General features: G+C 42.0%; 1 protein-coding gene and 1 long non-coding RNA gene across 2 annotated transcripts in view; one reads left to right on the top strand and one right to left on the bottom strand.

Moving 5' to 3' along the window:
- The first annotated feature begins 57 nt into the window (after positions 1-57).
- LOC306927953 lies at positions 58-2581 on the top strand. Its single transcript, XR_013790615.1, has 2 exons — positions 58-540; positions 624-2581. It is a non-coding gene; the product is annotated as an uncharacterized lncRNA (long non-coding RNA).
- A 4649-nt stretch (positions 2582-7230) lies between these two features.
- Positions 7231-12727, bottom strand: part of LOC306927965 (uncharacterized protein) — an 81042-nt gene continuing 75545 nt past the window's right edge. Inside the window, exons 4-5 of the mRNA XM_079507863.1 lie at positions 7451-7596; positions 7231-7368 (exon numbers count right to left, since the gene is read on the bottom strand). Of these exons, the coding sequence (XP_079363989.1) occupies positions 7294-7368; positions 7451-7596 (221 nt within the window). The 3' untranslated portion in view covers positions 7231-7293. The remainder of the gene's footprint in view (positions 7369-7450; positions 7597-12727) is intronic.

Below are 12727 nucleotides of genomic sequence, written 5' to 3' on the forward strand. Positions count from 1 at the left end.
ACACACACACACACACACACACACACACACACACACACACACACACACCCAAGTGAACACATTGCATCTTCAGTATCAGTGCTTAAAGTGACCATTCAAAGTCCTAGCTGTTGATGGCAGATCAGTGTCATCTCTACCATTACCGTTTTGATATTGAAATGTCGCCTTACAGGGACCTCTGAGAGGTCAGCAATAAAGAGGACCGAGTTTAGACTGTACCGTTAAGAAATATGAGAGAAGGTGGTGAAGGGAAAGAAGAAACAGAGCTATAACAGCAGGAGTTGAAGTTGACTGAACTCCTCTTTCAACATAGAGCAAAAAACAAGACTAAAGAGTCTAAAAGTCCTGCTAGCAGCCCCTGTGCTGATCCTTATACCCCATGTGAACTACAGTAAGTAGTTTGAAGCATTTGGCCAAAATTGTCTTCCTTATATCCCTGTGCTCGGCCATTAGATATTGAGGTTTCTGGTGTGCAACGTTTGGGCTAAGGGTGGTGCTAGAGGGAAAAGGTCAAGGAGATACCAAAATCAGTAGGGTAAGGTTCTGTAGGGTAAATCAGTAGGGTAAGGTTCATCAGTAGGGTAAATCAGTAGGGTAAGGTTCATCTAAATCAGTAGGGTAAGGTTCATCTTCTGGGGCACATGGAAGTGCAGGAAGGTGCATGGCAGTCCTGCCAGATCTCTTGTTTGGGACCAAAGTGTTGGAAGGAACAACAGAATATATCCTTAGAGCCCCATTACCAACAGGGATCAGAAACAACAGCAAAATAATCTCAACAAGACAATCCCCCTCTTTACAATATACAAACCATAACTGCTCAGATATGAGCATGTTCATGATGCAAGTTCAAATGGGCTCTAAAGAAGTGGAAAATGTTTTCTGGTTGAATTTTGTGTAGATACTGCACATATTTTGTTTCCCCTTTTTGATACAACAAGGAGAAGTGACTATTGGGGTCACTATTCCTGAGGTGAGATTGGAGCTATCACTGGTGAAAAACATTTGGCAACACTCCTGCAGTAATACACATCAAAATATGAGTTTGCATCATCTAACTTGAGCTCTGTTTGAGGATTTGAAATAATGTTGGACGTTAAAAATAAAAAGGTTAGCCAAAAGAGAATGAGCAGTTATCAGCAAGCAACAAAAAAGATAAAGATGAACGGGGTCACCGTTGTGACTCGTGAGACAACGTTTTGACAAGAGTTTTTTTGAATAATGTCTCATAATTGAATGGGTCCATTTGGTTCAATTTGTAGACTTTCAGATTAAAAAGATCACTCTGTACTACTCAGTACTGTGTATCTGCCCTTGTTAGGTTAGGGCAGTGGTTCTCGAAGTGGGGTCCAGGGACCCCCAGGGTTTCTTGAGGGGGTTCCAAATGGACCCTTAGAGGTCTGTAACTCTGAGTGTACAAATGGAACCAAATGGACCCGTAAGGGTCTCCCAGAGTTATGGGGGTCCTTGAAATGTTCAAGTTTGAGGAACGACTGGGTTAGTGCTGTATAGGTCAGGTATGGTAGAGAGAGACAGTCTGACAGTCGACTTCAGAATGGAAAACTAAAGCTCTGTTTCACAAGATCTTACCTTGTTGTTTTATTATTTTTGTATAGGCTGTTGTATAAGCAGTCATTGTAGGGGTAGAGAGGCGGGTTTTAGTGCTGCTATTGGTTTGAATCCTTCCCATAAACACACACCTTGATCCCTTCAGGTGTTAACTCTGTGCTGTCAGAATCACCAAGTGGCTGTTTGCATGTTATAAGCAAAGGAAACAGATACTATATAGATAATATATAAATATATATATATAAATATATATACATAGGTATGTTTTTCCACTGGGAAACGAGTATTGGAATATGTACACATCTAATACACACTTCCACACAGACACGCACGCACGCACGCACGCACGCACACGCCCACACACGCACACGCACACACACACACACACACACACACACACACACACACACACACAGACACACACACACACATACACACACACACCATTTACAAACAACAATTTATGAAAAAACTGGAAATACATTTTCTATCCTGCTGAAATTGAATTTAACCTTCTAGATATACATAATGCTGTAGTGTTATGCTATGATATACCTTTGTTATTTTTTATTTCTACCCTTATGATTTTTATATTATGAAAATCTATTAATTTCACTTGTGTTAAGCTTTTAAATATTGATCAATTGAACCACTGTATCGTGAATCCAAATCCAATCCATTTATTCATCTTCCATATCTATTCCATACCCAATAGCCAATATATACAAAAACTAAAACAAAAAAATGTAAATAATGAAATAAAATGACAAAAAAAATGACATTGGAAAAGTTGATGTATTCTCTGCTTGTGTATAGTGAATGTTCCTCAGTCACTGGGTGTGTGTGAATGGCACTCATCTGTTGACTATGACAGTGCAGATCTGTTAATAACTTTTTTGTACACCTGCTTATCATTGTAAAGGTGATAATAGTGATTATTATGATTTCATCAATCTGGTATTGTGTTTTGTTAAAAAAAAATGAATCACAAATAAAAATCTTTTTCTTAATTATGCCAAGGTGTGGTTTTATGAGTCTATAGACAATATGATTTATTTTACCATTAGAGATTATGTTTCCTTAGGCTCAGTGCCGCTGCATAACATTCTACATTTTACTGTCTCGCTGTCAGGTGGAAACCTCCCATGTCCTAAACTGTTATTTTTTAATTATTTTCAAAACATTTAAAACACTACAAGCTCACGACGCGTCTGAGACGCATTGTATATTCAGTATGTGGACACAGTCTGCAACATATTATTATTCATATTTAAGTTTGTTTGGAAGCCAGGTTATCAGTAGTAGTCACACATAAATGAAAAGGCACAGGTAAGAGCATAATGCTGTCCAGACAGAGGCTATTTCTGACTGGGTACAAACTACTAGCAGATATATGCGATAAGGGGTGGCAAGATGCCGCGAGCGGCAGGAGTCTCTTCCTGGTTTTTAAACAGCTGGTGGATGGAAATGAAGCTCCACCCATACTGCAATTTGCAGCGTCGGCAAAACGGTTTCCGTTTTTCTGGCCGACGCTGCAAGACTGTGCAAGTTACAGTGTGGGTGGAGTTTCATTTCCATCCACCAGCTGTTAACAAAAAACAGGAAGAGACTCCTGCCGATTGCACCATCTTGCCGCCCCTTGCCCCGTATATCTGCTTGTACCCTGTGTGTGGCTGATTTTATCCTCATGCATCAATCAGCTTTATCCACAACAGGTGTGTAGGAGGCGTCTTATTAGTTTGACCCAGGCCCAGTTTGCCATTTGCCAATATCTCCCTACAATTACTGTATATATAATATAATGTAAAAGTAGAAAACCCCACCGCTCTATTCAGTATTTTAGCCGTGACGTGAGCGCCCCCTCCAGAGATACTTCCGGGTCCTACTTTTGTGTCGCTTTTGTGTCCCCATAGAGTTATACTGTGACGCTCCGTCGGACTAAATCTGAGACGAAAACAACCACGAAAGTCTCATTTTACCGCTTTCCTCGCAACAACAAAGCTGCTGCTCTCCCAAATCTGGTTGTGACAGGCCGTCTGCCCCACACGGAATACTATCGCCATTTTATTTCATTGTGTCAACTAAATCCTCATTTATTGCAAACTAGATTCAACATACTCAAGCCTGCACACATTCTAAATATGCCCCCGAAATATTGTACTGAGCAAATGGTTACCACCTTCAATAATAATGATAATAATAGTCTTTATTGTCTCCACATCATATATTTTCTTTGTCATGGACACTTGTACAAAACATTAATAATTCTATTCGAGTTGGAAGCATTAAGACCCATTTTAACCCTCAATGGCTTCCTATCTGAAAAATATAGTCATTGTCAAAAGATTCACGCGTTTACATTAGATATTCTATTTACAATGAGATGCGGACGGGAGCTGGTGCCACTTGGACCCGGACGTAACGTAGCACTACAAAATGACGTCAGACTTACTGAATAGTTGAGTAGTAGCAGGTTGCCTTGTTGGTGGTGGGCGGGGCCACCAATTGGTACACCTGGGGACTATATAGGCCTAACTAGAAGCCACAGACAAACATTTTGTCTCTTACTGGAGAGGCGCAGGTAGCACCACAACTACTGGTGCATTAAGTTTGCCCTTTTCTATTTGCCAGAATGCCCCTACGAATACCTGATTTGCTAGATTGTTTATGCCTAAGCTGTTTATTGTGTTTGATTATGCCTGATTTATTTCCATTACTGATTGTTACCAATTTCCTTCTCTTGTCAGTTAAAATCATCTTACACCATCCATCATTCATCCTCACCCCACCAACCAATGTCATGTCTCTAACCATCTGTGAACTGAAGACTGAATAAACCTCTGTGACTATCAAACTGCCTGGTCTGTGGCCCTCGCATGCTCTTATAGGCATGCAGGTGTAGGAGTGCATAATGGAGTGCAATACAACATATAGCCAAGCCTCCCTTTACCAGTCAGAATACTTTTCAGTGAAAACAAATTATATATTGAACACTGTAGGCAATGAGGACAACAGCTTCAATGAGCTGTGCAATACAGTTATTGAAATGACCAAAAAGACAAGCAAGACAGCAAGAAGATTAGATGGTGTCACATCCAAGAAACATGTCTCACAGTCTAGCTGTAACATAATGAAGGGAATACAGGCCTTAAACCCATCAACTATAGTGACTTTTTGAAGGAGGAAATGGGCTACAGTATGTTATTGGCATAGCTCAGATTTGTAAGACCAATCAGTTAAATCAATCAAAAGAAACAAGGCAAATGGAAAAGAGAATGTCCCTAGGCTGTCTAAGTTATACGTATATGTATATACTGTGCTGTATATATTTCATGTATAAGGCTCTCTTTGAGCTTTATCGTTTGTGCGAGATTCATTGCAGTTGTTTTGCCAGTATACAAAGCCAGCTGCATGGAAGTACGTTCCTGAAACACAATTTTCCCAGACCCACAACTTAACCCCACACCCTGCCAAAACGTCTCGACACCCCTTTGCCCCGCAATGGAAAACCTAGAACCACCACTAGTCACCGGCACCGCATGGTTACTCTATTGTCTGCCAGGAGATGAAAGCTCATAGTCAAGGACATGGGATGAATTAGCCAGTATCATCTGCTTCATCGTCATCCTCTGAGCATGGTATGTGATTTAGATAGAATGGACTTGGCAGACGGCAAATGGGCAAAAGCCTAGATTTGAACTGTACTGACAGATTACCGCACCATGTAAATGTCAGATCAGCCATACACTCGATGCTGTTGCCTGGAGCATAGGCTGTCAACATAGGCTTGCCAGGTATAATGGACACCAAGGTACTTATAAGCCAGGAAATAAACGGCAGATCTAAGTTTAAAGAAAAACTTAAATCCTGAACAAGATGAATGCACAGAGGTTATGCGTGCGGCAATTCACATTTTCCTTTAAACTTGTTCAAAAAGTTGACCAAGGAGTAACTTTCTGCCGCACTTTGTTTGGTTGACTAACCTTTTGAGATTGTAACACATACTGTACACATAAAAAAAGTCATCCAAGGAAGTATCAACTGTGACATCCCATGTTCTGTGAATGTCTGAGGAAAGAGCACCATCTAGTTGGAACCCAGAGGAACCATCATTTCAATGCTGCCCCTCCCTGTATCTTCTTTTCTTAACAGCAATTCTGACCCCTGGAGGTCACTGCTAAGAACTGCAACTGACCCATATTCACTTTTTCTTTTTTTCTCATCTCAGTCATCTCATTGTGTCTATTCAACACAAACCTCTACTTGAATATCATATCACTGACGTGTAAGTTTGTTACCGTTTCTGCCTGCAGTGGCATATCCTACAAACAATCAAGGCAACCTCACACCCATGGCTCTGTTTTCTTTTCATGACATATTTTTGAAGAGCGCCCCTCACTTCACACAGGTGTGATTTTTCTTATGAATTATAATGAAGTTATTATTATTATTATAATTAATAATTATTATTATGACTTGTATTATTAATATTACTACCCAGTAAGACGCCCTAAGGGCGAGAAGCGACCTCGCCCTAAAGGATGAAACTGAAACTACAGGTCTGGGAATGCCCATGTATGGACTTTTTTTTTTTATTGACGTTTTCGGGCCAGGTAGGGTGAGAAATGTGAAGTTTCGGGCCTGTTGAGAACTCTAGTTTAGTGGCTGCACTAATAACTTTGGGGCGAACCCGAGTTTGAATGGACAGGTATGAGTCAAAAGGGAGACATCGAAGAGGAAGGACGGATGGGGAGGGATCAACAGCTGGGATGTCAGAACAGGTCAGCATATATGGAGATCTAAGAGTTTGAGGTTTGAGGTCAGATGTAGAGTTGCTGGCTGGCTCCATATATGCAGATCTAGGTGATGATTCAGTCTTCTCAATGTATAGGTATCCAGGGTTTGATCAGGTCAGTGTCGTGATCTTCATATATGGAGACGGACATATGGAGCTTTTCATAGTGTGTATTAGTGTATTATATTGCGACCTAAGCAAAATATAATAATAATAACCAGTAAGACGCCCTGAGGGGCGAGAAGCGCATGCACGCATCCGCCTGGGTGACGGCAGACTGCTGGGTGAGCGCTGGCGCTTTGGCATGGGGGGGTCAGTCAGATCAACATATGGAATGAATTTTGTACTGGATTTGAATGTCAGAACAGGAAGGACGGGTGGGGAACAGGTCAGCGCAACTTTTTTATATCGCGTCAAATAAGAACTGTGTTCCAAAAATAAACAAATGATCGCGGTGGTTTGACTCATATGGATATAAAGAATCAACTGACGGAGAGAAAATGCTAATGTTACTGCCGTCGAATTATTACAAATTTCGCTATAAACAGACGCTATCAAATATCACTGACTGACTGTTGTGACGACACAGAGACACCTCCCTGACAATATCGCTGAGATCATTTCAAATAACTTCGACGGCCCTGGACCAGGGGATGAGCGAGTGACATCAGGACTTCGGTAGAGATTTCACCGTCTGTCTGCTCCGCTGTAGTGCTGAGTGCTGACACAATGAAGTGACATTATTATTCCGGTAGAGTGTCACAGCCCTGCGGTCGCTTCTTGCCTTTAACTTAAGGCGTCTTACTGGTTATAATGTTATGACTCGAATGTGGTGTGACCCAAATGCACAGCAAGGAGAGGCAAAGCAGAGTTAATTAACTCATTCCATGCCACAGGACGCCTTTGGACGCCTCCCCTTTATGCCCACATTTTTATTCACAAACATGGGGGGTGAAGAGAGTGCAAGGATCCGTAGGCTGCTCCACAGAGCTCGGGTCCCGGAAACACTGGAGAGGAGAAGAGAAGGTTGAGTCAATGGCATGACTCTAAGCACTGAGGACCTAAGTCTGGCTGTCTAACTTTACCAACCATGGTAGACTGGTGAAGAACTGGCACCGAGCTGCAGACAGGCCTGGCTCTTGTAGACCCATCAGCTGATTGCAGACGACGCTCAGGTGGGGAGGTTGTAACTGGGATACAGGTGCTGTGGAGTGCTCTGGAGCCCTCTGGTGGCGCTGAAGGGCCCAGAACACCCACAGCATACATATGTGAAGTCGATGGGGGGCGAGACATAACATATAAGTTGTTAAAGGTGTAGGGAAACGGAAATGGTGGGCATTTTATTTTGAAGTTTCAGACGGTTTCAGCTTGAAACACTGGCTCTGAAGTTTCTGAACCAATCAGAGCGTCGCATCCCTTCAGGCGATGGGATGGTAGCTAGGGACGGTAGCTATGCTATACGCAGGACACATGGAGTGTGTTTGTTTACAAGTCAAATAGTCGGCCAGCTGTACCAGTTTACTGTTATGTGGCTTATTTCTACCCTATAATGTTTTCAGATACATATTTTAGCGCGATGATTAAGTTGAAACCGAGTAATACACTGTCTGGATGTTATCTTGAATGGGAATAAAAATGGAGGATTTCTGTAATCAGTAGCAGCTGTGTTGGACAGTGTTGGACGGACGCGCTGATATGGGGAATCAAACGGGTGAGCTTCATTTTTATTGGCTTTTATCGATGTGGGCCTCGGCATGTCATCACGCAGTACATTTTCGTTTTCAGGAAGTAATTTGATTTTTATGGACTTTTGATATAAAAATACACAACAATGAAAATGTACCCATTTTTTTGGCATCCATTGTTAGGTGGTCTAAAAGTGTTCACTACACCTTTAATGCATAATTCTAAACATTTATAACAAGTGTTATGAAGCCTTATAAGTGCATTATAAGTAAGGGATAATGTATGGCTGAGTGGTCATGTTTATAGATAAATCACATTCAGGCTGATTAAAGCTGCTATAAGCAATATGTCAACATTTTTATAACTTTTTTTTCCTTTTTTTTCAGACAGCCAGCAATGGGTAGAAAGCTCCCAAAAAATGTAGTCTCTGTGACACATCTAGGGGGCGCAATCTTCATTCAAAGATGTTCCTAGAAGCTTTGTCATTGGTCGAAAAAAACCTGGACTAACCAATCAGGAAGTAGACAGGCAAATCGACCAATGACAAAGCTTCTAGGAAAATCTTTGAATGCAGATTGCGGCCCCTAGATGTGTCACAGAGACTACATTTTTTGGGGAGCGTTCTACCCATTGCTGGCTGTCTGAATACAAAAAAAAAGGTCATTAAAATGTTGACATATTATTGCTTATAGCAGCTTTAACCACCTCCGCCACTGAGCCATACATTATCCCGCTTATTACACGGCTACTTTAATACATACATTAATAAATTGACCCAAAGCGCAACAAAACGAGGCATTTCCTGTGTAGGAAGTGAGTTGATCAAATAGAATCCATTTTCGGGTACTGCATCGTCTATTCCTCGCTCAAATGTTTTCACAAACATTTTTGAGAGCAATGTTTTGCTGTAAATGACATTGTGTGTGTTTACATGGCGTTCATGTTGGAAATACGTAGCAGTAAATCAGTGGGGCACAGCAGGTGCTCCCAGGGTTTGATTAGGCATCGGTCTGTTATAGAGCGGAGCGGTCATTATCCAGAATTTGGCGATTGACCAATCAGAATCAAGTATTCAACCAAGCCGTGTAATAATGCATTATAATGATGCTTGTAGCATAAAGTGTATTGTTCCGCTGAGCTTTATGCATTATCACCAGCACTTACAATAGTTTTTGAGGGGAGCTAGCCCCTATATTCAGCTATTAGTGTAGATTTTCGTCTTACACAAACTCACAAAATTCCCATTGACAATGAATGGCGAATTTACGTCATATGTGGACGAGCAAATCGTCTATTTTTGTCCTACACAAAGATTATTGACAATTAATGGAGATTATGATGTACGATGATAAGAGCGCCCCTCACTTCACACAGGTGTGATTTTTAAGTTGTTATTATAATTATAAAGATTTCGTAGAAGTTTTATAATGCATCATAATGCATGGTAAATGCATACCCAGACCCAACCTTATATAGTTATACATTTTCACCTCCATGTTTATCATCATTTCTCTTATCACAAATATTGTTTTATAACATGTGCTGGGAAGATATATGCATCATAAGGATAGATTTAGTGGCATCCCCTTTCACTTGATGAAAGGTGCAATACCACACTTGCCCTGGCCCAGCCAGGGAAAAATATGGCTCTTTAACCTTTTTTAGGTAAAGTGGTAATTTACACACAGTCCCTACTCCATTGATGCAAGTCACTTCCTCTCTCTCTCTCCCTCCCTACATAGCTCAACAACTCTCTCTCTCTCTTTCACTCCCTATCCATCTCTCTCTCTCTCCCCCTCCATAGCTCCATAGCTCAACATCTCTCTCTCTCTCTCTCTCTCTCTCTCTCTCTCTCTCTCTCTCTCTCTCTCTCTCTCTCGCTCTCTCTCTCTCTCTCTCTCTCTCTCTCTCTCTCTCTCTCTCTCTCTCTCTCTCTCTCCTCTCTCTCTCTCTCTCCCACCCAGCGGTATGTGTGCATTTTGGGGGCTAGTGACAGAAAGAAGAGAGCGAGGAGCGAGGTACAGTAGGAAGGAGATGGGATAGTAGGACAGAGTGTGTGCCGAGGAGGGCAGTGTACAGTATACCACCCTGCTAGTGTGCAGTGAGAAAGGACCATGCAGGAACATGTCGCTGGTCTTTAACTGACAGGACATATTAGTTCAGAGTCAGAGGTTTTTTTAAGTACTTGCCAGGAAGTGTAACCTTGCCTAGCAGAAATGATGCTGCCTGCAGATTGCTCTGAGTTTGCATCACGCTAAAGGATTGAAAATATGAAGACTGCACTCCTGTGGAAAGCTTGAGAACCAAAAGAAGGGCAGAGAAGAGACGGGACACAGAGGAGAAACCGGGACCCCTGTACTCTTGGAATCCAACCAATGACAAAAGAGACATCTTGCATCTATAGGTACAAGCAAACAGTAAGGTGAGCCCGCTGAACATGCTCAATAAGTATGCTGATAGGTAGCATTTCTGTTGGTTAAATGGCAGGTTCATTGCCGTTAGAATTGTGAGCATTTTATAAAACCAAAACAAGGACAAAATTATTTCACAAAATGCACAAAAGGTGCATTTAGCAGTGGATTAATTAGTGTTTATTAGAGGACCGGGCATGGGGAGTTGTCACTTATAGTTAGACAGTGCCAACAGACATGGTTCAGTTGACTGAGCCCAAGTAACATGAAATGCCATGACAACCAAAGTAGGGACGATCCCTACAGGTACAAATGACCAGAATGATGTGCCTGTAATGTTGACATGACTGTGACAGCCTGGAGCTGATGAGGACCAATGGGGAGGTGGTGCAGGGGGTGGGGGGGGGGGGCTTGTCACAAAATGTCCTTAATTAACACAAGCAGGCATGTATGCATGGACAAATGCGCGCGTGCACACACGCGCCCGCCCGCCCACACACACACACACACACACACACACACACACACACACACACACACACACACACACACACACACACACACACACACACACACACACACACACACACACACACACACACACACAAATGCGCAGGCACACTCACACATACACACTTTGATGATACAGATGACTGTATCACACTCTCTCGCACACACACAAACACTCTCTCACACACTCATGGCCACACAATGTTGTCCTTGTTTTAACTCGTACGCGTCATTTAAATGACCTCCCTTACACAATACACAAATAGAAACCCACAATGGCATGCAAGCGCACGCACACGCACACATAGTCACACACATAGTCACACACACACACACACACACACACACACACACACACACACACACACACACACACACACACACACGCACACACACACACACAAAAACTCTTGACACCTTTGTGTTTGGCGTCTCGCTTAAATGCATGCTGGGCTTAATTAAGTCAGTGGCATAAAGGCCCTGGTCCAAGGTGAACAGTGGGGGAGGCAGTCTGCTGTGGCACAAGTTACCATGGGAGACAAGAGAGACTGAGAGAGAGAGAGAGAGAGAGAGAGAGATAGGAGCTGTGTGTTGATTTTGAAATTTGTGGAAGGTAAGAGCTGCATAGGAACTAGGCTCGATGCAGACTTTACTCTGCAAAGAAGCAAGCTAGCTCAGTGTGTCCTACTAGTTTGAAATAGTAGCACAGAAATACAGACTTGCCGTTATAAAACAACTACTCGCTCTTACTTACAGCCCAATGATTTGTCTTGAGACACAGATTTATCCACTTAAAACCCCAGCATCCTTATCGCGGGGAAAGTTTTCGCTGAAAGTAGCAGATCGACGCTTACATCGATCGGCCTTACATCGATCGGCCATTTTCAGCGAAAGCTTTCCCGACAATAACAGAAATCTGAAAATACTCTGAGGGACTCCGCTCAACCATATGCGGTTTAAGTGGTTTTAAACCCTCTAGTCTTAGTGAAACGGACTTGAGTTACAACCACCACACCGTAGATTGCTTGTAGATGTAGATTGGCCTTTTCTGACGAAGAGATGTCAGAATCAGGTTTGTTGGCACGTCACAGTTTTACAAGTAAAAAAAGTGGGCACAAAAACGAATTTCACCCACTTTTCTTACTTGTAAAACTGTGACGTGACAATAAACCTGATTCTGACATCTCTTCGTCAGAAATAGCCGATCTGCAAGCTCAAAACGGTTGCGTGAGCTTGTAGATCTGCTATTCTTGGCGAATGTTCTCCCCAGAATAGCCATACTGGGGTTCAAGTGGTGGTATTTACTCGTACTCACTGTTGTTATATCCATATAACATGTTATATCTGTTGTAAAGCCAGCAGACATTGTTCATATACTGTATATCAGTATATTATGAACATCCACTATTTAGGATCCACTGTTAATTGTCTAACTCCATTCATAGGTAGATAATATATTTACAGTGGTGATAGACTATGTTATACATAATTTGATAGAATATGTGTGGGTGTGGGCTTTTGTTTTTAAACAAAAAGCTTTTTGTTAAACAGAATATTCTGGTAATAATCATTGCTGGGAGTGTTTGCTCAGTAACAGAGGCGTGTTCCGTCTCTCCAGCTCTTTGCTAAACAGAACATACATTTTCAGGTGGGTTACAAATTCCATCTAATCAGGAGAGAGTACCCATTCATCAGCTTCAATTTGCTATAGTGTTCCCGTTCCAATTTTGTCCGCTCATTTCTGTGTCATCACTTCCAA

The sequence above is a fragment of the Electrona antarctica genome (genome assembly GCF_951216825.1).
Source record: "Electrona antarctica genome assembly, chromosome: 8".
In the NCBI taxonomy this organism is placed as follows: Eukaryota; Metazoa; Chordata; class Actinopteri; order Myctophiformes; family Myctophidae; genus Electrona; species Electrona antarctica.